At 42.8% G+C, this 27,611-nt stretch overlaps 1 protein-coding gene across 1 annotated transcript; it reads left to right on the top strand.

The window, feature by feature from the left end:
- Nucleotides 1–3,603: 3,603 nt before the first annotated feature.
- LOC123758466 (UBX domain-containing protein 7) lies at nucleotides 3,604–27,606 on the top strand. Its single transcript, XM_069322713.1, is given in 11 exon segments — nucleotides 3,604–3,758; nucleotides 8,288–8,442; nucleotides 13,448–13,595; nucleotides 14,661–14,836; nucleotides 17,349–17,495; nucleotides 18,430–18,591; nucleotides 18,593–18,643; nucleotides 23,804–23,884; nucleotides 23,886–24,086; nucleotides 24,088–24,282; nucleotides 27,201–27,606. Coding segments are annotated over 11 exon segments (1,539 nt in total). The 5' UTR covers nucleotides 3,604–3,694; the 3' UTR covers nucleotides 27,360–27,606.
- Nucleotides 27,607–27,611: the final 5 nt, after the last annotated feature.

Genomic DNA, 27,611 nt, shown 5'->3' with positions numbered 1-27,611 from the left:
GATTTCAGTACAAATCCAGTTGTATGATTTTCACTAGTCAGCGGTGGTCTAGTGGTAGAGTATGCACCTTGCCAATGCCAGAGTCTTAGGTTGGCACCCACTTCATTGTCCCAGTGGATATTTTCATTGATATACTGTATATCATGTTAATGTCATATCTGTGTGTTACCCTGTCTCGGCCTGTGAGTGATAGTGTACCCATACTCATCTTCATCTAGTTGTGCTCGCCTAGTCGTGCTTGCGGGGGTTGAGCTCTGGCTCTTTGGTCCCAAGCTACAATCCTTTCCCCAATTACAGGTAATACTCTTCTCATCTTGTTGGAGGGAGCTGAGGTGTAGTCACCATATAAACGAGCGATTTGATGAATAGCGGACACACGGGAGACATCTCCCGTCACGCAGGGTGCAGTCGCACCTCCACAGATCTCCAGTATCATCTATTGATACTGGTGATGGCTCAAAAGGGCCACCACTTACGGGCTATTCATGCCCGTGCCACCTTTTGGGTGGCTTAATCTTCATCTTAACACATTCACTCGGGAGACATCTCCCGTCACGCAGGGTGCAGTCGCACCTCCACAGATCTCCAGTATCAGCTCTTGATACTGGTAATGGCTCAAAAGGGCCACCACTTACGGGCTATTCATGCCCGTGCCACCTTTTGGGTGGCTTAATCTTCATCAATTAATCAATAGCGGACAGTACAATCTCCAGTCAAGAATGTAGTACTCGGCGTGGGCAGTTCTAATCGACCTAAGACGCTACAGCTTCGACACAGAGCAGACAGCAGACTACGACCGCATCCAGCTACAACGCTCTCGCTCCCCGAGTTCAGACACTCGCAATTCCCAATTGAGCCGCCACGCTCTCCCACATAGAGCTCCGCCACGCTCTCCCACATAGAGCTCCGCGACTCCGGCCACACTCAGCTCTCTGCTCTGCTCCAGGCTTCGTCTCAACGTCTACGACACTGCTGTATCCAGGACTACTAAATAAATATGAAACTCACTAAACACTGTGTATCTAATCAACCCAACAACGTAACATAAACGTACGTTACATTAGAAACAGGATGGGTCCACGTACTGAGCCCTGTGAGACTCCGCTGGTGACATCTCACCACCCTGATGTCCCTCCTCACAGTTACTCGCTGTTTCCTAGACACTCCCTTATCCACTGGAGCAGCTCTCCTTTCACTCCCGCCTGTTGCTCCAACTTTTGTAACAGGCTTTTATGGGGTACTGTGTCAAAGGCTTTCTGACAGTCCAAGAAAATGCAGTCTGCCCACCCTTCTCTTTCTTGCTTAATTTGTGTTGCTTGGTCATAGAATTCTATTAAGCCTGTAACGCACGTTTTACCATCCCTGAACCCATGTTGGTGGTGCGTTACAAAGCTGTTTCCCTTCAGATGCTCTACGAGCCTTTTCCTCACGATCTTCTCCATCACCTTTCATGGTATACAAGTTAGGGAAACTGGCCTGTAGTTCAGTGCCATACCCATCCTGTGAGTGATAGTGTACCCATACCCATCCTGTGAGTGATAGTGTACCCATACCCATCCTGTGAGTGATAGTGTACCCATACGCATCCTGTGAGTGATAGTGTACCCATACCCATCCTGTGAGTGATGATGTACCTATACCCATCCTGTGAGTGATAGTGTACCCATACCCATCCTGTGAGTGATAGTGTACCCATACCCATCCTGTGAGTGATAGTGTACCCGTACCCATCCTGTGAGTGATAGTGTACCCATACCCATCCTGTGAGTGATAATGTACCCATACCCATCCTGTGAGTGATAGTGTACCCATACCCATCCTATGAATGATTGTGTACCCATACCCATCCTGTGAGTGATAATGTACCCATACCCATCCTGTGAGTGATAGTGTACCCATACCCATCCTATGAATGATTGTGTACCCATACCCATCCTGTGAGTGATAATATACCCATCCTGTGAGTGATAGTATACCCATACCCATCCTGTGAGTGATAATATACCCATCCTGTGAGTGATAGTGTACCCATACCCATTCTGTGAGTGATAGTGTACCCATACCCATCCTGTGAATGATAATATACCCATCCTGTGAGTGATAGTGTACCCATACCCATTCTGTGAGTGATAGTGTACCCATACCCATGCTGTGAGTGATAATATACCCATCCTGTGAGTGATAGTGTACCCATACCCATGCTGTGAATGATAGTGTACTCATACCCATCCTGTGGGTACCTATACCCATCCTGTGAATGATAGTGTACCCATACCCATCCTGTGGGTACCTATACCCATCCTGTGAATGATAGTGTACTCATACCCATGCTGTGGGTACCTATACCCATCTTGTGAATGATAGTGTACCCATACATATCCTGTGGGTACCTATACCCATGCTGTGAATGATAGTGTACTCATACCCATCCTGTGGGTACCTATACCCATCCTGTGAATGATAGTGTACCCATACCCATCCTGTGGGTACCTATAACCATCCTGTGAATGATAGTGTACTCATACCCATCCTGTGGGTACCTATACCCATCCTGTGAATGATAGTGTACCCATACCCATCCTGTGGGTACCTATACCCATGCTGTGAATGATAGTGTACCCATACCCATCCTGTGGGTACCTATACCCATCCTGTGAATAATAGTGTACTCATACCCATCCTGTGGGTACCTATACCCATCCCGTGAATGATAGTGTACCCATACCCATCCTGTGGGTACCTATACCCATCCTGTGAATGATAGTGTACTCATACCCATCCTGTGGGTACCTATACCCATGCTGTGAGGGGCGTGGAAACGTCACAGACACACAGAATATGGGCTCAGATGGGAACTAAATCTAATAATGTTTTTTTTGTTTTTGTTTTTTTAAATTTTGCCCCGAGGGGCGAGCTTATTGGGCAGCGCCTATTCTCAATGGCAGTTATAATTAAGTTAGCTTTGATCAGCTATAGTTTCAAATGTTATAATGTAGTTTAACAGTACATTTACAGTTTTGGTTCATTTGGTTTAATGCACGGGAAGGGCATGAGCGTGGGCATAAATTATGACATCCTCTGCCCGGGAATCGAATCCGGGATCCACAGTTGCAAGCCTGTGACGTAGTCTACTGCGCTACAGGACCCCTATGTAACCTAATATCTCATACCAATAGTTTTGAAGGACATAATAAATAAAAGTTTATTAATATAAAATGTATATTAATGTTAATAGTGGCATACTGGCGCGATATACAGTATATACATCTTGAGATGTATTGTATTGTATACTACAACAGGAAGAGTAGTTGCCATCCAAGACAATTCTTATTATTTGCCTTATCTTTCTTCCAATGTCTTCCAGCGAAATATAAAAAAAATCATTAATGACTATGACATATGCCGCTCTTAATGACACTATAACACAAGCCACACACACTAATATATCATTACACAAAATATAAACCCTTAAACAAATGGCAAGACCCAACACCTACAAGAGTAATATCAAGAAATACCTTTACCTACACTTAATATACCACTCCCCAGCGAGTACCCATAGCATATATTCTATCATATACGAGTAGATAACGAGGAGGATATAGATGATATAGGAGAGGATATATGGGGCTAGTGAAGGAGGATTGATTTAGTGTGTGTGGAGGGCTGGCGGGTGGCGGGTGGAGCAGTAGTGATGGCTCCCACTAAGGCCTCCAGGGCCGCCACCTCCCTTATAGACCAGTTCTGCTCCATTACAGGTAAATCCTGGCACCCCCCTGGGGGTCGTCGCCCCCTCCCAGGGGTCGTGGCCCCCCCCCCCGAGGGTGCCCTCTGGGGGGCTTGTGTGGGGCGGCCGCTACTCTGGGGGCGGCCTTTGTTGTTGGCTTCCCCCTGGTGGTTGTGGCACCTGTGGGGTGGTTGTTGGCTTCCTGCTGGTGGTTGTGGCACCTGTGGGGGGTTGTTGGCTTCCTGCTGGTGGTTGTGGCTCCTGTGGGGGGTTGTTGGCTTCCTGCTGGTGGTTGTGGCACCTGTGGGGTGGTTGTTGGCTTCCTGCTGGTGGTTGTGGCACCTGTGGGGTGTTGTTGGCTTCCCCCTGGTGGTTGTGGCACCTGTGGGGTGGTTGTTGGCTTCCCCCTGGTGGTTGTGGCACCTGTGGGGTGTTGTTGGCTTCCCCCTGGTGGTTGTGGCACCTGTGGGGTGGTTGTTGGCTTCCTGCTGGTGGTTGTGGCACCTGTGGGGGGTTGTTGGCTTCCTGCTGGTGGTTGTGGCACCTGTGGGGGGTTGTTGGCTTCCTGCTGGTGGTTGTGGCACCTGTGGGGTGTTGTTGGCTTCCTGCTGGTGGTTGTGGCACCTGTGGGGTGTTGTTGGCTTCCCCCTGGTGGTTGTGGCACCTGTGGGGTGTTGTTGGCTTCCCCCTGGTGGTTGTGGCACCTGTGGGGTGTTGTTGGCTTCCTGCTGGTGGTTGTGGCACCTGTGGGGTGTTGTTGGCTTCCTGCTGGTGGTTGTGGCACCTGTGGGGTGTTGTTGGCTTCCCCCTGGTGGTTGTGGCACCTGTGGGGTGTTGTTGGCTTCCCCCTGGTGGTTGTGGCACCTGTGGGGTGTTGTTGGCTTCCCCCTGGTGGTTGTGGCACCTGTGGGGTGTTGTTGGCTTCCTGCTGGTGGTTGTGGCACCTGTGGGGTGTTGTTGGCTTCCCCATGGTGGTTGTGGCACCTGTGGAGGGTTGTTGGCTTCCTACTGGTGGTTGTGGCACCTGTGGAGGGTTGTTGGCTTCCTACTGGTGGTTGTGGCACCTGTGGGGTGTTGTTGGCTTCCTACTGGTGGTTGTGGCACCTGTGGGGTGTTGTTGGCTTCCCCCTGGTGGTTGTGGCACCTGTGGGGTGTTGTTGGCTTCCTGCTGGTGGTTGTGGCACCTGTGGGGTGTTGTTGGCTTCCCCATGGTGGTTGTGGCACCTGTGGAGGGTTGTTGGCTTCCTACTGGTGGTTGTGGCACCTGTGGAGGGTTGTTGGCTTCCTACTGGTGGTTGTGGCACCTGTGGGGTGTTGTTGGCTTCCTGCTGGTGGTTGTGGCACCTGTGGGGTGTTGTTGGCTTCCCCATGGTGGTTGTGGCACCTGTGGAGGGTTGTTGGCTTCCTACTGGTGGTTGTGGCACCTGTGGAGGGTTGTTGGCTTCCTACTGGTGGTTGTGGCACCTGTGGGGTGTTGTTGGCTTCCTACTGGTGGTTGTGGCACCTGTGGGGTGTTGTTGGCTTCCTACTGGTGGTTGTGGCACCTGTGGGGTGTTGTTGGCTTCCTACTGGTGGTTGTGGTACCTGTGGGGTGTTGTTGGCTTCCCCCTGGTGGTTGTGGCACCTGTGGGGTGTTGTTGGCTTCCTGCTGGTGGTTGTGGCACCTGTGCGGTGTTGTTGGCTTCCTACTGGTGGTTGTGGCACCTGTGGGGGGGGGTTGTTGGCTTCCTACTGGTGGTTGTGGCTCCTGTGGGGGGTTGTTGGCTTCCTGCTGGTGGTTGTGGCACCTGTGGGGGATTGTTGGCTTCCCCCTGGTGGTTGTGGCACCTGTGGGGTGTTGTTGGCTTCCCCCTGGTGGTTGTGGCACCTGTGGGGTGTTGTTGGCTTCCTGCTGGTGGTTGTGGCACCTGTGGGGTATTGTTGGCTTCCTGCTGGTGGTTGTGGCACCTGTGGGGGGTTGTTGGCTTCCTACTGGTGGTTGTGGCTCCTGTGGGGGGTTGTTGGCTTCCTGCTGGTGGTTGTGGCACCTGTGGGGGGTTGTTGGCTTCCTACTGGTGGTTGTGGCTCCTGTGGGGGGTTGTTGGCTTCCTGCTGGTGGTTGTGGCACCTGTGGGGTGTTGTTGGCTTCCTGCTGGTGGTTGTGGCACCTGTGGGGGGTTGTTGGCTTCCCCCTGGTGGTTGTGGCACCTGTGGGGTGTTGTTGGCTTCCTGCTGGTGGTTGTGGCACCTGTGGGGGGTTGTTGGCTTCCTACTGGTGGTTGTGGCTCCTGTGGGGGGTTGTTGGCTTCCTGCTGGTGGTTGTGGCACCTGTGGGGTGTTGTTGGCTTCCTGCTGGTGGTTGTGGCACCTGTGGGGGGTTGTTGGCTTCCCCCTGGTGGTTGTGGCACCTGTGGGGTGTTGTTGGCTTCCTGCTGGTGGTTGTGGCACCTGTGGGGTGTTGTTGGCTTCCTGCTGGTGGTTGTGGCACCTGTGGGGGGTTGTTGGCTTCCCGCTGGTGGTTGTGGCACCTGTGGGGGGTTGTTGGCTTCCCCCTGGTGGTTGTGGCACCTGTGGGGGTTGTTGGCTTCCCCCTGGTGGTTGTGGCACCTGTGGGGTGTTGTTGGCTTCCTGCTGGTGGTTGTGGCACCTGTGGGGTGTTGTTGGCTTCCTGCTGGTGGTTGTGGCACCTGTGGGGTGTTGTTGGCTTCCTGCTGGTGGTTGTGGCACCTGTGGGGGGTTGTTGGCTTCCCCCTGGTGGTTGTGGCACCTGTGGGGTGTTGTTGGCTTCCCGCTGGTGGTTATGGCACCTGTGGGGGGTTGTTGGCTTCCTGCTGGTGGTTGTGGCACCTGTGGGGGGTTGTTGGCTTCCTGCTGGTGGTTGTGGCACCTGTGGAGGGTTGTTGGCTTCCTGCTGGTGGTTGTGGCTCCTGTGGGGGGTTGTTGGCTTCCTGCTGGTGGTTGTGGCTCCTGTGGGGGGTTGTTGGCTTCCCATTTGACCTTTAAGTATGTCCATGGTTAAGGACTTTAAATGAAGCTTCTATGTCTGTCTTTTTTTAAACATGTAAAACATTTACATTTACTAACATTCTATACAAGAGTTTTTACATTTTTGTATAGACTAATTTTCCCCGGCATACGACCCGCCAAATAGCTTAACAACCCAGGTACCCATTCACTGCTGGGCGAACAGAGGCTACAGTTATGGCTTGGCGCCCAGTCAATCCTCCCCGACCAGGATACGAACCCAGGCCAAAGCCCTTGCGAAGCGCTGAGCGAGTGTCTTACCACTGTGCCACAGGGATGTGGATTTGCTTAGGAGGTTGGGACTGAGTTCACAGATGAAGGCAACATTACGAGGAATAGTTTGGGCCTTGGGGAAAGCCAATGAGAATATTTAAAACCAAATTCTGTGGTCCGTTTTCATTTCCTGTTGCAGAGGTTTTCATTCAGTAAAATATGGACCCATTTTTCTTTGTAAATGAGATTTCAAGGCTTTACTTGGGAGATATGCTAGGTACAGTTAAATCTGGTAAAGTTAGGTTAAGTTAAAGTTAAGTTAAACTAAACTAAAGTAAAGTAACTAAAGTTAAAGTTAAGTTAAAGTAAGTTAAAGCTAAAGACAGGGTCTCGGTAGTTGCCCTTCATATGACAGATTGAACTAAAAAAATTCGCTTAGTGAAAGAATGGAGCATGGAAAATATTAAGAGTATGAATGGTAACACACTTAATTAATATGGCTCCAGTCATATTTCTGATGATTTTTGTAGATGGACTAAGTTCACAAGAAATAGAACCTTGGTAAAGCTCTTCAGGATATTTATACCAAATTCTTTGGTCTATCTTCATTTTGAGATGACTAAGTTTTCATTCACTCAGGTAAACGTAGAAGCTAAATGTGATTAATTTTTTTTTTTTTTTTTTTTTTTGCAGACACTCAATTTTTGGTTGTTATATTATTGATTGAAATGAAAAATTCGCTAAGTGAAATTAGCCTATAGGGTGTGGGAAAAGCATCCTGGAGGCATCTCTGGTTGCAACGAATCCCTCACTACACCGAATTGGGGTTGGTCCCACGTAGTTCATTGACTCAAGGTTGTACTGTACTCCATTGTGTGTTTTGTCGTGTCAGGACACTCAAAACTGGTGAAGGTTCTGACTAGCTTGTAGTGGTGGTATGGGTAAGATTTGGTTTAACATTCCTCTTTCCTATTCAATTCACATGCAAGTTTAGTTTTTAACATGACATGTTTATTTTGGCCAGTAGGTATATAATTTCTTGCACTGTCATGTTATTCTTGTAAAGATATGTTTCAGTAAGAATACAGATATTTCTTAGTTATGCAGAGCACTGTTACTGTAAAATCTTCAAATATATTTATTTGGGTAATTGAATCAGCATGACATTGTTGGTAACTGGATCACTTATGATTAATAATGTCAAACAAGTAAGACTGATGAAGCTGAAGATTTAACTGAAATGGTGGCTAATTGACAACATCGGTAGAGCCACCAAGCATTCTAATAATTAAGCTGAACACATGCCCGTGCAAAATTACAGTAAACACTTCTTTTTCATTTCAGGTGCAGAAAAAGGGCTTGCCAGCAACCTCTTGGAAGCTTGTGGAAACAACTTGGAGATGGCTATAAACATGCACATGGAAGGTGTGCATGATGCCGCAGCTTCCTCCAGCTCCGGCAGGCCGGGCAACGCAGCGTCGAGGCCACTTGGCATCACTGTGTGTGAGCCCCTTTTTTAACATACTTGGGAATAAATTTGTACACATTGTAACAAGTTGTATATGGTTATATTTAAATGTTGTCTCTGAGCAACATACTTAATTTTTGTCTGCCCTTATGCTGTGTATACTATAATGGGCTCTGATTTGGCCAGTCTTTACATGCAAAAGTTATTTTAATTCACAATCGAGCACATTTTAAGTTATACTGTATATTGATAGATTTAAACAATATATTAATGTTAAGTAATAGTTAAATAATCAAAAGGCATCTTTATCTCTTCCTTTTTCTGTTTTCTTACCAAAAATGTTAATCTTGTATTGCTGATCTTGTAGAAAGTGATCAACATGTTGTTCTTTTTAGACATTGTTTTATGTTTACTTTCCTAGGTTTTTCCTGCTCCGGTAAAAGCAGGAGATTTTGTGTTCTTTGTTGTTCCTCCATTCATCATTTCTTGGAGCTGCTATATTATAGGGTCTCCAGTCTGTCCTCAGGCTGGGCTCGTCCAACAGGTGGTTGACCCCAAAGATGCATTCATCATTTCTAATGTACTGCATATTCAAAATTTGTATTTTCCCAAATATAAGTTAATATTATTACATACTAGAGTGTATTGAATAGTTAGGACTAACTTAATTTAGGCTAGGTGGTAAAGTTCTGTTGGCAATTATTGGTATTTCCAGTATGTAGATGAAGCATTCAGAGAGGGACGATTCAAGCAGAGAACTCAAACTAATCACTGTTTGAGAAAATTACGTCATCAATTGTGAATTGTGTAATTACCTAAGTGTAGTTACATGATGACAGCTAAGCTCGTGGTGTCCTGTCATCCCAGTGTTCTTTGTCATATAACGCTTTGAAACTACTGACGGTTTTGGCCTCCACCACCTTCTCACTTGGCTTGTTTCAACCATCTGCCACTCTGTTTGCAAAAGAAAACTTTCTAATGTTTTTTCGGCACCTCTGTTTCCTTAGCTTGAAGCAGTGTCCTCTTGTTCATGATGTTGCTGGGTTCAGGAATTCCTCCTTGTCAGTTTGGGCGATTCCTGTTAGAATTTTGTATGTGGTGATCATACCACCTCTCTTTCGTTTGTCTTCTAGTTTAGGCATGTTTAATGTCTATAGTCTCTCTTTGTAACTCTTGTTTTTTCAGATCTGGAAGCCATTTTGTAGCATTCCGCTGCACCTTTTCCAGTTTATTTATGTGCTTCTTGAGATTTGGGTACCATACAACTGCTGCATATTCCAGTTTTGGTCTCAGAAAAGTCATGAACTCTTTAAAGTCATTTCAATAGTAGTCAATACTAAATAGTCAATACTATTAGTCAATACTAAAGAAAGTCATTTCTTTAGTATTTCACCATCCATATAATTAAAAGCAAATCTGAAGTTGGAAAGCGACGCATACGCTCCTCTCACAATGTTCTTTGTGTGTTCCTCTGGCGACAGCTTACTATTCAAAACCACCTCTACGTCTCGTTCTTTATTAAAGTTCTGTAATTCCATTCCGCATAATTTGTAAGTTGTGTGAGATCTATTTTCTCCGACTTCACATGCCATAACATGGCATTTATCCACATTGAATTCCATTTGCCACTTTACACTCTAAGCACTTTCTGGTATTCCTTCTGGTAGATCGTTTATGTAGATGATAAACATTACTGGTGCAAGAACCAAACCCTGTGGTACTCCGCTAGTAACACTCTTCCACTCAGATACATTCTCTGATTACTGCCCTCATCTGTCTGTCATGTAGAAAGTTTTTCATCCATATCAGAAGTTGCACATTCTTGCAGCACCCAAGATGAAACTCCATCAGATCCAACTGCTTTATTTCTTTCTAACCTCTTGAGTAATTTTTCCACTTCGTCTTGAGATTCTACTTGATTCTACTTGAGATTTCCATTTGAGTCTTGAGGTTATCTTGAGGTTGTCTTGAGATGATTTCGGGGCTTTAGTGTCCCCGCGGCCCGGTCCTCGACCAGGCCTCCACCCCCAGGAAGCAGTCCGTGACAGCTGATAACACCCAGGTACCTATTTTACTGCTAGGTAACAGGGGCATAGGGTGAAAGAAACTCTGCCCATTGTTTCTCGCCGGCGCCTGGGATCGAACCCAGGACCACAGGATCACAAGTCCAGCGTGCTGTCCGCTCGGCTGACCGGCTCCCTGGCTAATACATAGGGGATCTTGAGATCCACTATGTATTCTATGGCTTGCTCTGGAATTAGTATTAGGTCCAGTTCTATAAAATCCTTATTTTGAACAAATATACTTTGGAACTGTTCATTTAGCATTTCACACATTTATTTTTCATTCTCAGTACAGTAGTCCTGTTCTCCGTTCTCAATCACTGGATTTTATCCTTTACATGCAGCTTGTTTTTAATGAATTTATAGAAAAGGCCTGGGTCAGTTTTACATTTATCTGTTATACATTTTTCAAAGTTCCTCTCTGCCTCTCTGTTGTGTAATTGTTTCTTGCTTGCTTGCTTGCTTGCTTGTAGTGCTGGTATGTTTATGGGTTAGGCCTCTTCCTATTGTGACGTAAAAGTGAAAGAATAGAGCAGTGGCTAATCCGGCAGGTGATATGTCAGTCACATAAAATAAAAAAAAAAATAAAGTAAATAAGACTGCTTCTGACCTCTTTACTGTGAGAGCTATGGGTAAAGTCCAAAGAATAAAAAATCTTTAAATATTTAATATAACAAAAATGACTTTTAACAACAAATAAAACAATTCCCATATTCTACTTGGCATTACCACAGTATAAAATGCAAAAGAAATATAAACATGTGACAGTTACGTTAAGGGCAAAGAGAGGTGCAAAGCACAATATACCATAGCTGTACGCATCTACTGGTTCCTGGGAAGGCGACAGTAGATGTTACGGCTGTGAGAGCATGAAAGGTATTCTGAGGTCTGGCCGGTGGTGAGCTGCTTATATAGGCGGGTCAGGCTTAGTGTAGATGGCGCTGATGTGCAGGTAACTATCGCCGGCATTCTTAAACAAGCGGTTCAGCTGGTAGACCGGCAAGTGGCGTTGGCCCCAGACAGGTGTCTCGGTGTCTCGGGTACTTGAGGGTGGAGGGGGGGGGGTGGTGTCTTATCTAGACACAGGCTTCTAAGTACATATTGTTGTTGTTATTGATTTCTTATACTTAGTATGCAGGTATGTTGTTGTTGTTGAATAGGCAGTAAAGGAAAAGGCAGGATCTCCTTGCCTAAGTAAGAGATTACTGTAACACTGAACCCAGTTTCTTGTTTTTTCCTGTCTGGCCCTCGCACAATTTCTGTTGAACCAGTTCTGTTTTCTGGTTCTGCATCTCTGTTTTGGTATGAATGTTTGTGCGCCTTCATCGTATATTTCGCAAAATTTGGCATGCATCTCATTTACTTCCTTTCCTAGCAACACGTCTGTCCAATTAAACTCGTTAATTTTTTTTTAAGTTCCCCCATAGTGTCCTCTCTTGAAATAGTTTATATACTGTTTTAATGTCCCCATTCTCTTCTAGATTAGATCGCAATGCATATTTAATGTCCAACAGGACACGATCACTTTCCCAAGGGAAGAAGGTACTGGATGTCAAATATATCTTTTTCTTTTCTGGTGAATATTAGACCCAGCACTGATGGAACATCTCCTTCCATCATTCTTGTGGCCTTCGTGACATGTTGATACAAGAATGTCTCCAGAATGAGGTTTACAAATCTGCCAAATACAAATACCAAATGTGTGTAGTATTTATCATTCATAAACACCATTTGGTGGGTGAATTAACGAGCATTTGGCCTTTTTGTGGTGAGGACAGGTTGAGGGTCTCATAGTACAGTTGGCTTCATTCTTGACATATTTAGGTACCGTGGGTTCGATTCCCAGGTGGGACAGAAATGGTTGGGCCTCTGGTCATCTTGCAGTAAAAAAATACTTGAGAGTTATGCAGCTGTTGTTGGGTTGCATCCTGGAGAGGGTTAGTAGTTCCACCTTGAGGGAACCTTGATACAGTATAAGCTTAAAGTTTATATACATAGCTTCTTGCCTTTGATAAACCTAATTAATTAATAAATAATTAAGCAGTGCAAGATATTGGTATCAAGATCAATTGGTTCTGGGGGTGAAAATGATAACATGCATACTGTAGAGAGTCATTGGAGCAGTATGGGGATGGAACGAGTGACCTGGGAAACTCGGCCACGTGGCTTACCCTATTATGATTTCCTTGTGAATGCACACTATACTTATGCACGTTTTCACAGTACTCTCACAGTCTTGTACCAAAAATCATACTGAATAAGCACATTATATGAGCTTCTGTGTTTTCAGTAGCTCACTAAAGTAAGATCCCGCTGTGTCTTTGGGCAGAAAAATTGTCAAATGGGATGATATAAATGTGCCACAAGGACTTCTCAAATGTCCTCTGCTGTCATGAAAGATGCCAGGGAGTACTGAAAGACAAACCAGCATAGTTGCAAATGACAGATTATGAATCATACAGTACTGACTCGAAGATCTTCCAAACTTACCTCGGCTCCCTCAGGGATCATCTTCCTTGTTGTTCACCAGAGGGATTGACGAGTCCTCTCTTGCTTTAATCCTTTCACTATTGCAAGTAACCTGGCAGGATTATTCTAGATTTTGCAAAAAGTGACCCTAATCATGGTACTGAACTTGGGATAGAGGTAAATTCCATATCTTATATGACCAGATTCTCTGAAAATCAACAGAGAAGTAAAAAATCAATAGTTTCTTCTGTCAGCCGGCAATGGTATCATTATCTTTAAATAATCTGTTATCAGTATTTTACATCATTCTTTTTGTCTATTCTCTGTACAGTGTTTGTTTTTCTTCCTTTCAATACTCTTAAAATTTGTTAATATAATTTAAAGCTTCATAGTAAAGTCTTTACCAATGCATTAGCTCAGTATGTTTGTGTATTTTAAGCAGATTAAAGAGTACCATTGTCCAGCTGGATCATGACAAGTGTTCTGTATTTTGGTCTTTTCAAGGGCGAGGATGAGGCAGTGCGTGCTCCCATCCCACAAAGGCAGGAAGTGCTGGTTGAGGGTCCAGATGAACTCTCTTTCTCATTTCGTGGCAGACGCAGAGTAGCACGATCAGTTTTTGATAAATTTCGGGACTTCCAAGCAGAGACAAGTAAGTGTTTTTGTAATTTGTATGCAATGGGATAAAACTTTGGAAAAATTATAATTTGGAGTAGTGGACATTATTTGTCTTTGCTGGTGATGGAACCCTAGATAGTAAGTTAGTTTTTATGGTTGAAAAGGCAGTGGCCATCGGATTGTTGTCATCCCTAATGAATGGGGTTCAATTTTACATCACATCATTGTATATTTTCACAGAATAAATTTCCCACTCAAGAAAGTACAGAGCCAGCTTAAAAGATATAGAATATTGTCTTTTATTTTTATTCAGAAAGTATGTATACAAACTGTTAATGATGAAAAGAGAGAGAAAAAGTGTGTTATTAAGAAAGGGTAGGAGTTGAATTCATGTGAATTAAATTAATAAAATAATAGTATTATGCTGTTCAGAGATTAACATAATTATTGTACCGCTTTATAAGTATTAAAGGGCAGTACAATATATAAAATCAAAATACACAATTCATAGGATTCTGGGGACATGAACTTTTAAATAGTGGCAGAAGAAAGATGTAACCAATATTTCACTTCTTTGTACTTTATGATGAGCAACAAATTTAAGGTAATTGTGGTTGACGATACTCTGCTATACTGTATTTAATGTTTTTAAAGTACTCGGCTCATTGATGAAACAAATTGCCCCCTAGAGTATTACTGTTATAGCTGTCTGGCCTGCACTTTAGTGTTAAAAAATAAGACTGATAGCAGTTGGAGCAATGTGCCTAATTGCTGCAGGACACCTGGAGCAGGGCAGTGGTTAAACACCATTAACCTTATTTTGTATATACTTTGTAAAACTGAGTCCTTGGGAGGTAAAAGGGGTGTAAAACTGAGTCCTTGGGAGGTAAAGGGGGTGTAAAACTGAGTCCTTGGGAGGTAAAGGGGGTGTCTCAAATGCCGTCCCGAAAGGATTAATTACGCACCACAATATACATAAATTCTCCTCTGTACTTGTACTAAAATATAAATACAGTGCCGGTAAGTGTATTTAAGGAATTTTGCTCCTCGGTTATCTTCCATTAATGTTAACGTTCCAAAATATTGAAATTATCTGTAGAGCGTCAAGAGGAGGAGTTGTTAGCAAGTGCTGCAAGGGAGGAGTCTGTGGCAGCAGGAGCATCTACAAGCAACACTAATGCTCTTCCCACTCATCGAAGTCGCCGAAAAATGAAGACCTTAGAAGACCTCTTCAGACCACCTATTGATCTCATATATCGAGGCACATTCCAGGCTGTTAGTGATTATACAAATGCTTTGTATATTGTTTGTGTGAAGTATGTCATTATTAATCATTTTGTCTTGTAAGAGCATCGCAGGTATTAACCCTAAAACCACTCCAATCATCTCAAGGTAATTGGCCTATGTGCTTCAATTCCCTGGAGATGATTAAAGGTGTCTCATTTTTTTTTATATAAAGATCCACCCAGTCTATGGGGATGTCACTTGACATTAGAGAACTCTGTTGATCATGTGCCATGTTTGGAAAAAGTCATGTACCCCATAATTTCCTTTTGAGGGCCTTAGTACAATTATGCAGACCATGTCTGGTACATCATCTAGTTTTTCAGAGTACCGAGCAGCCATGCTAGGAACCATTCAACTTTTAACATAAAATGAGCGATTACCATGTATATATTTACAAGCAAAATGTGTACTATGTGCAGTTATATGCATATATTTATATGCATGTCTGTATATATGTATATTTTCAAAGTTATACATAATGAACATCGCTATTGACGTATCAATACAACATGTTCACTTGAAAAAACAAAATAAACAAAACGAGGAACAATGAAAGTAAATCAATGAAGTTATTCCCAAGCAACACCTCGACTCATTTATACCAAAAATGCTGCTTTTACGAGACACTGTAGCTAAACCATGATAGGTAGAGACTTTTTATGAGGATTTTTGTGCTTCCTGTATGCTAATTAACAATGTTAAAAGAAAAACAAATTCAGAACAAATTTTGTTGTGCACATGACAGACATGGTAGAGAAATATCTGGAGCAGTTAAGGGATTGATCATAAGCGGTCTTACCAGTTTGCTCTTACTTTGAGTGAAGTAAACATAAATAATCTAAGGAAAATATATGTTAATTATGCTGTAGCTAAGTGGGCAGAGATTCATGTACTGTATTATAAGAACCATATCGGTAATATTAATTGAGAAAAATGAGTTTTCCTCTGTGGATACACCTGTTATTGTCTGGACTCACTATACCAACTTAGTGGTTCGCTATGGTGAACACAAATGTAGATACAGTACTTGTTTGTATGTAGCGTGTGTAATAACAGTAAAAGGAGTATGTTGGGAGGAACCATTTTTTGTGAGGGCGGTGACATTGTCTGGTAGCGGCTGCCACTTGTTGAGCAGTTTTTTGTGGCCACTATGTTGTTTGGACACCATACCAGCTTAGTTGTACAGTTATGGTGAATATAACATGTAGATACTTAGATATAATGTGTGTGTGTATATATAGTGTATAAAACAGCACTAGCTAGTAGTAGGAGAAATGTTGACAAGTGAGGGAGGAAGCATCAGCTGACTGTGGTGACTTCAATTATTGTATTGACTCGCCATACCAGCTTAGTTGTACAGTTAGTTCACACTTTTTATTATATATGTGTGTCACACTACACACTATTGAATAATATTACTGCAAAAAAAAAAAAATCAGTCGGAAACATTGAAATAAATAGTAATAATATCTTTGTGACAACTCCCGCCTGTCAGCAAGGGTGGAGCAGACCACCACAGGGCGCCTGATAGCCGAGTGGACAGCTCTTCGGATTCGTAGTCCTGAAGTTCCGGGTTCGATCCCTGGTGGAGGTGGAGACAAATCGGCAAAATGTTTCTTTCACCCTGATGCCCTATTCAACTAGCTGTAAATAGGTACCTGGGAGTTAGAGAGCTGCTACGGGCTGCTTCCTGCGGGTGTGTAGCAAAAAGGAGGCCTGGTCGAGGACTGGGCCGCGGGGACACTAAGCCTCGAAATCATCTCAAGATAACCTCAAGATAGGATGCCTAGTCTGACAACGCTTCAAGTTTGCCAGACATTCCCGCTCTATTGTGGCCAAAATGTGTCGCCTATGATTTTGTTGTTATTTTTTCCGTGATCAGGGAATACAAATGAACATTTTTATAACCCGAAAAAAAAAATTGAATTTTTTTATTTATTGCGCCTGGCGGTGTTGAAGGCTATTAATAGCCAAGCAACACAGGGGTTAAGGATGATTTGCTAAGTTTCCCGGGTAATTTGGTATAGAACAATAAGCCAGGTGTATGCTGGAAAGATAAGCCTTGGGCTTATTTTCTTCAACATTTTTCTCGTTTAACAATTGTATTTTGCATTTGGGGTTCTCCTTTCTTGCTCTTGGTTGACTTCTCGAAGGTTGTTTTGCAGTGTTTTCCCCGTCGCTTTCACCCAGAAGGTTGTTTACCCCATGTCTGCTGCTTGGGTCACAAAAGCATCCACCGCCAGTTTAAAAGTTGCACGAACCTTAAAGATTTAAGTATAGAAAACGTATGACAATGGTTTATTATTAGCAGCAGTAATTGTAGGAGAATTCTAGATCTTTTTTTTCATTCTGCTGTCTTTAGCTTTAGTATTACATAACATTTATGTATGCATATTTTTGTTCATGTATGTGTTGTAAACAGTATACTTAATGTGTCGTGTACTGTAGTTAGGCTGTATTATGTCAAACCATTGTTCTGATCCAATGTGTCTCTTTATAGGCTCGAGATGCAGGTGTATCAAGAAAGCGCTGGTTGATGGTTAATATTCAAGACTCCAGTGAATTTCAATGTCAAGTTTTAAATAGAGATGTGTGGTCCAATCCTGCAGTGAAAACCATAATTAAGGAGCACTTCATTTTTTGGCAGGTATATTTGTGTTTTGTTCAATCAATAATTGCCAGCAAGCAATACTGCTGTATTTTTAAGGGTCCCTTTCATTGGTTAGCAATAGGCTGATTTTTGTGTGCGAGGGAGGGATGGAGAGAGAAAATGCTACACTAAATTAAAAACCACTTAAAATTTAATAGGAAATGTGGAATAAAGCTACTAGTTTTGCCACTATCAGCAGGATCTAGTTAGACTGTGATACTGGACACAGTTTCTTGTTTTGACATGGCTACAAAGGGAGCATTAGTATAAATGTTATGGTGATGATCTGGGTCATCATCACAATCATCACTGTTCTATTTACCACACGCACAGAGTGAGAATTTAAGAGTACGATGACTGAAATGCCAATTTGCTTTTCGCACACTTTTAAACTGAGACCAGCTGAAAAACCTGTTGTGTGAAGACTTAGTAAGGGGAGCTAGTAAGACAATAATGAGCTCCGGACTCACTCGTCAACAAGCCACAAAGATGCTGCTTTGTAAATGAATATTTTTATCAACCCCTGCACAGCACACCTGTTTTTGGCAAAAGCTTCATAGTGCAATTGTTAATTACATATTTTTTTTTTTTAATGTTCAGGTAAAGTTGATGTCAAAATGTTTCCAAACTCAACTATTTTCATTTCAAAACACAGTGATGAAAACAATAAAAAACATTAAAATATAGCCTAATTAAAAAAAAATAGTACAACTCTCGGAACGAGATTTCTCGGTTGGTGCAGCACAGCGGTTAAAAGGAAATAATGACAAAATATTCTTAAATAGATTTGCATTAAAATAGAAATTTAGTATGGAATATTTCTCCATTTTTTAATACAGTACTGTACCATATTTACTGTTATTTTAAGGCATTCACTTATAATTTACTTTTCCAAATGGGTTTTCTTTACCAATGAGTCTTGATATTGCAGGTTTATCATGATAGTGAAGAAGGGCAGCGATACATGATGTTCTATCAAGTGGGAGAGTGGCCACATGTAGCAGTTCTGGACCCCAGAACTGGGGAGAACTTAGTTACCTGGCACAAGCTAGATGCTGTGACATTTTGTGACCTGGTCACAGAGTTCTTGTCCTGCACACCCAGGCTTGGATGAGAGTTCACCACTGCCAAAGAAACAAAAATTGGTTAGTGTCTACTGTACTGCTAGACACTTGTTTCTGTGAAACTATTGTATGCTTTAATCATTTATTTCAGACACTAATACTTAATAGAAAAAGCTTGTATTGCAAGTAATATTATTTGTAGTATTTATCACTTATATTATTTTTTGGATTTTTTAAGGCACTTGTATAGATGTCAGTCTAGTAAAGTCCAGTTAGGTTTCAACGGATATCAAAATCAGTATGGCAATTGCCTCGGTGGAAGACAAATTACAGTCACATATCAAGAAGGTCTTACAGTAAGCAACAAAATGTAATGGAATGTTCAACTGTATCAAATTCCAGTTACTGTACTATACTTCAGTATGAGAAAAAAAAAAGACCTAAAAAGGAATAAAAGACAGAGAATGAAAAAGTGAGGCATCATAGTGACCAGGTGAGACGATCTTGGTATGATAGTGTCAGATAACCTACTGCTTAGAGAGCCCCGTTGCCATGGTGAGGGAGCTTGGTGGGTGGCTGCCGGAGTGTGATGCTCCATGGGGACAACTTGTTCTATGTCATATGAAGCCTTATACTCCTGCTGCTGTCTTCACTAATTTTGCTGGATGCTTTTTTCTCCTCATTTTTAATTTTTCCTTCCTACTTCTCTTTAGTGTTTGTTCCTTCCAGCTGACTTTTTTGCCATTATTGAATATTCTTTCCGATGTTTTCTTCTGTTTTAAAGAAGTTTTCTTCTGTGTTTGGGGAGGCACACACTCGCCCGTAGAACTGTGGTACCTGACTTTGTCGAACGAGGAACGCTTTTATTGTTAAACTTTGCCCTCATTGTCGAGCAAGATCTGGACGGACTGACTGACTGTTCTTAAGGTGACGATTGCAGGGTGCATATCCGTGATGCAGCTCAGGGAGGTCCCATCTTGTTGGGTGTCCTATCCTCTAATTGTGGCTCCATGGTGGGTATGGGGGGCTTAATCATGAACAAAATTTTATTCCTGTTTGTTTCTATGTTGATATCTGATCCCTCATTAACTTCTCGGACTCGAATGGGCGACCAGGCCCCCAAGTCAGACTGTGATGGAAGGCCGGGCTCTGTAGTCCCCGCTACATTGGGCCCAGACTAAGCTGCCTTTGATTCTCCTGACTGCCTCTCTCTCTGCTCTCCTCCCACATCTGTGACAGGGTTGAGCCTCAAGCCCCCAGTGGTGACCACCTTGTCACCTGGAGTGGCTCTGTCCCTTGTAGCAACTGCATCTTTTACTTGGGGTGCTCGGCGCCGTCATCTCCGCACTTGCACGCATGATTTCTTCCGATCTAATACATTACACGATTTGTTTCGTCCTGCTAAGTGGACCAAGTATTTCGATCTCAGTCATGTTGATCCTACACTGTCCTGATGATTTATTCATCCATAAACACCTATTTTGCTTCAGCGGATACCTTTGTCACTTTTAACCCCACCCGTACTGGTACACGCGTCGTTGTAGCCCCTTCTCAAGAAGCGGCTGCCCGCTTAGCCTTGTTGTCCTGCATTAGGATAGACTCCTATTCGGATCTCCAAAATTGTCCGGTTAAATGCCAGTATTGGCACAGTTATTCTCCAGCACCATGTTGCGACTGGTGATAAGGAACTTAAAGACTGCCATGATGATATTAAATATAAACTTGAGGCCCAAGGCCATTCTATCCTCCAGATTGATAAGTTCACTCGACCTTCTTGTGGTCATCATCGTCGTCAGCCTTTACGGCATAGTGAAGATAATTTTTGATAGTAGGTCCCTTCATCTATCATTCTTGCAGGTGCCAGATGCTTCGTTCAGGAGTATATTCCCTCTCCTTGCCTCTACAATAGGTGCTGGAGATTTGGGCATGGTCCCTTCAAGTGCACAAGTGAGGTGTGTGTATACCTCTTGAGTGGAGACTTGGGTCAGTCTTACATGGAGTGCTCTTCTTCCCAAGCTCACTGCATCAATTGCAGTGACATCCACCCTTGAGAGAGGTTATCTTGAGATGATTTCGGGGCTTAGCGTCCCTGTGGCCCGGTCCTCAACCAAGCCTCCTTTTTTATTACACACCCCCAGGAAGCAGCCTGTAGCAGCTGTCTAACTCCCAGGTACCTATATACTGCTAGGTAACAGGGGCATAAGGGTGAAAGAAACTCTGCCCATTTGTTTCCGCTTCCACCGGGGATCGAACCCGAAACCTCAGGACTACGATTATGAAGCACTGTCCACTTAGCTGTCAGGCCCTGTCTTCTTCCATGTGTGTGCACTACAAATTTGAGGAAGACATCATTAATTTTAAAATTGCAATCATTTATGTTTTCCAGAGGCGAGATTCCAGGTTTGCCATCTTCCCTCTTTCTCTGGCATGTCTTATACTTCAAGTGTTGTGTTCCACTTCTTCGCCCTGTACCACTTTCTCAATTTCGCAACCGTTTCCAGGCCTTGGACCCTGACACCTCCACCACCTCACCTGATCCTTAACATTCTGGGCCAGAGGATCTTTCTCCTGGTTCTCCGCCTTGGTGTTTCCTTCCTTCCCAGTCTTTCCCCCCGTCTCCTGTGGCCCTCTTTCCCTTCTCGCCCTAATCCTGCTTCTCAGCCTTCCTCTCTCTTTTGCCCCTCCACAACGCCTCTCTGTCCAGGCCATTGTCCATCCTCCTCCCAGCAATCTTTGTGCGGACCGCTCCCATTCTCCTTCTGTCGAGACTGTAGAGGCTCTCTGCCAGTACATTTCTGCTGGTATGTCCTGTCTCACTATGTCAGAAATGTAAACCTGGCTCCTTTCCGTCTTCCATCCCGGGTGGTATGAAGGCATCACTATATTCTTCGCCTTCCAACTCCGACTCTATCCCTGCATTCCCTGTCATTTCAGTGGTGGAGTCCCCTATCCTAGCTATGAAGGTTCCCTTGGTCCTTGATTCTCTCACAGATACTGCCCTTGATCCAGTGCACTACCCTTTTCCTATCCTTCCTTCCTTCCTTCCCCCCCCCGATTCCCCTGACTGCCCCTCTCCGATGCCTCCTCCCGCTCCAGACTGTCAGTCTGTCTCTGGTCCATCCTCCTGCTCCCTTGACTCCATCATGTTTGCTAGATTTACCTATATCCCGTAACCCCGATTTCACTGATCCTGATCTTACTTAGTCTACTGTGTTCTTCTTTGCCTTTGTTTCTCCCTTATCTCTGTTTCTGTTATCTATTTTTGATAATGTCTGTTCTTCAGTGGAATATTTGTGGTTTTTCTGCCAACTTCTATGACTCCCAACTTCTTATCTTGCAGTTTTTACCGCTTTGTGTCTGTCTCCAGGAGCCGATGCTTGGCGCTCATCCTGGTCACTTCCATGGTTATTCCTGTCTCCTTTCCCCTCCAGCTTTTGCTGGGACCCATAACGCTACTGCTCTCTTGATTCGTTCTGATATTCCCTTTGTCCCCCTACTTTTTCAGTCTCGCGTTCAGTGTTCCGTGGCCCATATCTTTGTGAGTAAATGGTATATAGTCTGTTCCATTTATCTCCCCCATAATGCCCTGCTTTGTCTTTCTGATCTTAAACACCTGTTAGACTTCTTTCCAGAGCCTGTGCTCCTTTTGGGTAATTTTAACCGTGGGCATACCCTCTGGGGTGATGTGCTGACAAACACCTGGGGCCTCCTTCTCGAACCATTTGTCCTCTGTTCTGTCTTTTGGTGAATTCAGGTGAACCCAGTCATGTTGACTCCTGTTCTCACACCCTTTCTTGTCTTCATCTTTCTCTCTGTTCATCTTGGCTTTATTTAGATTTCACGTGGTGGGTTTTCGATGACCTCCATTATAGTGACCATTTCCCCATCCTTGTCACGTTCTCTTTTTGCTCTTCCCTCTCCTTCCCTAGGTGGCAGTTTGCCAAGGTTGACTGGAACTGCTTCACCCGCCACACTACTCTTTCCAACGTCTCTGATCTGCTCTTGCTCGAGCCCTCCTAATTTTTCAAGACTCCGTATTTAATACTGCACTCTGCTGTGTTCCTCGCTTAACCTCCCGGGGCACACGGAAGTACGTTCCCTGGTGGAATGCAGGCTATGCTTGGGCTGTCCGCTGTAAGCCTGGAAAAACACCGACGCCGGCAGCCACTTGATTCCTTTATTTTTGTTTCGGAAGGCGAGTGTGGTGGCCTAGGAGGATCCATATGGCAAGTGTGAGATAATTATCAAGTCATGTAATGACTTATTAATGGTCCAAGATAGACAGAAATGTTGTCAATGCTTCATGTTCACCATGGCTTCCATTCCCAAGAAATTTGTAAACAGGAAAACTGGGAGACATTTGGATAAGGATTTAAAAATATAACGGCAATTAAATGGGAAGAATATCTTGACAAACTGTGTATTAATGAACATGTATCTCCAATTTATCGTAGTTTTATGACAATTACTGAGATTTGACCTGATACAGTTGGGCAGAGTGCATCGATGTGGACCTAGGAAAGGTATTTGATAAAATCCAGTTTAAGAGACCATTCTGGAAGTTGGAGTACATAGGAGTAATGTACTCCTATCAGTTCGAAAAGAATCAAACTGATTGAAAGATCAGGGTTGGGATAGAACCAGTAAATTAGTGGATGAATGCCATCAGCGACGTCTTGCTGGGCTAGGTATTTTTGCGAGTACTGTAGTGTTCATAGTATAGATTAAGGATGCACCTGCAGGGATACACAGTTAAATGATTAAGTTTGCAGATGATGCTAAGCTGCTGTGATGAATGAAATGCCTAATGACTACCATGCCATTGAAAATTACCTATACAAAAGAGGATCATAGAATAATTCAGTGGGACCATCTTTATCCAGATCCCTCATTTAAATTTTAATTTAAAAGAAGGTTGTAAAGTATGTTGATCATTGTTTGGTCAGTACGGTATAGTAATAAGCTGGTCTCTCTGGTGGCTCATCCCAGAGTGGGCGTCCAAAAGATATAGTGGTCATAACGCGTGAACAAGTATTTCGAACCTGGTAGGTGGACTATGGTATTGGACACATCCTTTCTGGAACCTTTGCATATCTGTATGTTTGTTTTTAATGCGGTTTAGAATTCATTAAAGGACATTCGTGGTTAAGTCATGTGGAAATAAGATATAAATTTAATTGAAAAGTTTATATTTTTAGAGGTTTATGATTATTTATTGACAAGCAGTGTTGTATGTTTCAGGAATTGAAGGAGAGCATCATAGAAGCCGATGAGGAATCCCAGATAGAGGCTGCAATTAAAGCCTCTCTTGCCGAAGACACTGAGCAGTAAGTCGAGTCCAACAACAGCCGATGATGACGACGACGACGATGGCAAAGATGACTCGGACACACTGGAGACGTTTGATTCTGATGCAGAGGAAATAGATTATTCTCTTGATAATAAAATTACAGGGAAGGAATCTGTGAAGAGAACATTCAATGGTGATAAAATTTTAAACGGAAGAAAATTAACAAGTGCCGACTGAAGATAAAAAGACCGAAAGTAATAATTTGCATGTTGAAGAAAAGTCGTCAGACTTTGAAGAGAGCAGCACGAGTAGTGAAGAAGAGTGGAAGATGTACCTCGGGTCGTCTGGTGACCCTGAATCTAAACTAATTCTCAGACTGCCAGATGGTTCCAGAGATATTGTCTCCATGCCGTCGACATCTAAACTAATGGTTAGCTCTTATTATAGCTTGTGCAGTTGTATTAATGGCTTAATAATACTGTTCTGTATTTCAAATGGTATACACTTGTTAGAAGTTGTGCATATTGTATAGGGGTACACTATTACCCATTTTTAACATCCTGCATGGTGAAAATGCAATTTAACCCCTCCCCCTCCCCTTTTAATAACTAGAAAAAGAGCTGACCTCTTGCCCTGGAGTGGGATTTTAATTCATGGATTAAATTGTAATGCGGCTTTTTTATATATGAAAACTGAAATCAGTGAGATTTTTGCTTGGTTGCTGCTTACGGTAAGAACCTTCATCAGTAGGTGTGTGTGTGTAGTGAGAGCAGATCAAGTCTTCATCAGAGCAGTACATGTTTAACTGTCCCTTCCATGTCATAGCAGCATTGGGGAGTTAATCTGATGTCTTACATTATCCCTCAAGATGCCAATACAAGACCAAAAAAGGCAAGATAAGTGACAATTCTATAAGGAAAACTAATTTTATTTTATTTTATATTTTGCACAATGAGTGGACATGCATCTAAATTGATTGCCACATGTCAAGGGTTAGTCATATTCTAGTCTAGTCTGCCGTTCATATTCTAGTCTGCCGTTTAACTGACTAGATTATCAGAGTTATCTAATATTCGGTTCACTTTGTGCCATTTACAGAGCAATTATCTAGTTAATATTCGTTTGTGTTGATGGTTCTTCAGTACTCCCTACCTTAGACTTGTATGATTGTATTGCTGCTAAAGTATAGTAGATGGTTACCGTGGACTTTCTTCCCTTTCAGTCACACCGTGACAGAGTTCATGTGGATTTTCATTTTTGTTTTAATGTTTCAGTTTCTCAATGGAAGAAAGTGGCAGCTATTTTACTCTGATTGCAGGTGGAATGGAAATTTAAATCAAATATATAGATACTCTACTGTATAGCTAGTTAAATAAGCAAATTTTAGGTACAAATTGGGTCCTTTAATTCAGTTCATCCAGTGGTTGTCGAGATCCAGTATTGGCTGTTTCTTGTTCACAGTAAATTTAAGTCGGTTGAGTTTTGTTGGGTTCCCAGCCATATTGGTGTCTCTTTAAATGAGCGTGCGGATGCTGCCAGCCAGGGAAGCTGTCCTGCTCTTGTCCCATCTCTCGTAAAGGTATTCCTTAGTCCGACTTTTACCCGGTTATCCATTCCTCCATCCTTACCCGCTGGCAGGCTTGTTGTTCTGTTACTGGTAACAAACTACGTTCTCTTAAAAGTTGTGTGTCCTCGTGGCCGTCCTACCACCATAACCGGCAATGGGAAAACGGCTCTGGCGAGGTTGCGTATTGGCCATACTCGCTTAACTTATGGTCACTTGATGGAGCACTGCCCTGCTCCTTATTGTCCTAATTGCATTGTCCCTCTTACGGTTGTGTATATCCTTGTTGAATGTCCTGACTTCCAGGACGAGCGTGTGTCTTGTTTTTTGACCGTCCCCCGCGGTCGCTTGTCTCTTGATAGTATTCTTGGTGACTCGGATACTTTTTATATCGTTTGCCTTATGCGTTTCTGTTCTCATATTGGCATCCTTGGTGATATTTAGCGCCCTCTGATTATCCCGCACATTTGATGGTGCTACATAGCCTTCCCGGTTTGGTGCCTTCTTTTTGATAATTACTTACTTTAGGTATAAATTAGTCTTCCAGGCATGGCACCTTCTTTTGATAATTACTTAGGTTATTGGAAGGCAATTTTATTAATTGTCAAGTATTTTTTGGCCTGCACACATGAATGTTATTCATACAATTAAGAACACTTCATTAATTTAGTGAATTGGAAGACAAAGATGCAGGGTTGTAGGATCATAGATTGAGTCAAGCTGGACTGAAGATATGATTTTTTTATTTAAATATCTAGGTTGTTCAAGCAAAAAATATATGTTATTGACATATTGCATATAATATATGCAATATGACCTGTGTTTTGGTCAATGTGTGTACTCACCTAGTTGTGCTTGCGGGGTGAAGCTCTGGCTCCTTGGTCCTGTCTCAACTGTCAATCAACTGGTGTACAGATTCCCGAGCCTATTGGGCTCTATCATATCAACATTTGAAACTGTGTATGGAGTCAGCCTCCACCACATCACTACTTAATGCATTCCATTTGTTAACTACTCTGACACTGAAAGACATTCTTTCTAACATCTCTGTGGCTCATCTGGGTACTAAGTTTCCACCTGTGTCCCCTTGTTTGTCCCACCCGTGCTAAAGAGTTTGTCTTTGTCCACCCCGTCAATTTCCCCAAGAAATTTGTAGGTGGTTATCATGTCTCCCATTACTCTTCTGTTTTCCAAGGACGTGAGGTTCAGCTCCCTTAGCCTTTCTTCATAGCTCATACCTCTCAGTTCTGGGACTAGTTTGGTGGCATACCTCTGTGTGTATACCTCTACATGTGTGTGTGTAAATTTTAGGCATCAGTAGCTGGAAGCATATGGTACTGAGCAGTGTCTTTGTTGACAAGCTTTGGTGCCTGGTGGGTTGTAAGGGTGTAGGCATTTGTGTGCAAATTTGAGAACGATTTGCATTAAAATTATTTAAACATCACAGTAGAAGAGATAGTTACAAGCTGCTTGTGTTGTAATTTTCTCTGTTTATAAGATTAAATTAATACAGTAAAGGTGAAGGAGAGACCCAGGACTTGTTTAAGTGTATTATTAAACCAAATTTTCAAATGAACCTGCACCCTTTATCAAGGTGGTGTAAACAGTGCATTCATTCAAACATTACGGTATTATAGTAAGCTTCATCATTAATACTGTACTATGACATATATCTTGTTCCACTTAAAATATTACTGGTAAGTTAATAGCATCATTTCCATTGTAGTAAGAGTGAAAGCTGTATATGTCATAATTGATTACTATTGACATTCTCTTCTTTACAGGCCTTGGTGAAATATGTAGGTACGAAGGGCTTCAGCAACGAGCAGTATGAATTGGTTACAAATTTTCCCCGGCGAGAAATTTCCTACATGGACTTTAATGTAACCTTAAGAGATGCTGGATTATTCCCTCAAGAAACCATATTTATACAAGCTAGATAACCTTTTAATACATAGTAAATTATATACTAATATTTAACAACAGTTGGGTATTGCTGACTTTTACATTATTGATTATAAAATAAAATGCTTTCTGAAAAACTCATGCCAGTGATACCTTTATAAATTTAAGTATAAATAAGTTTATATTCTGATTCAGAATATATCCTCAGGTCTAAGATGGGTTCATTTTATTTTTGTAAAATAAATCCCTTAGATATTTTAATAACAATTAAAAGAAGAATTGAAACTCAT

The sequence above is a fragment of the Procambarus clarkii genome, chromosome 11, assembly GCF_040958095.1.
Source record: "Procambarus clarkii isolate CNS0578487 chromosome 11, FALCON_Pclarkii_2.0, whole genome shotgun sequence".
Taxonomy (NCBI): domain Eukaryota; kingdom Metazoa; phylum Arthropoda; class Malacostraca; order Decapoda; family Cambaridae; genus Procambarus; species Procambarus clarkii.
Note: the sequence above shows the minus strand (reverse complement) of the source record. Positions and strands in the feature narration are given on the sequence as shown.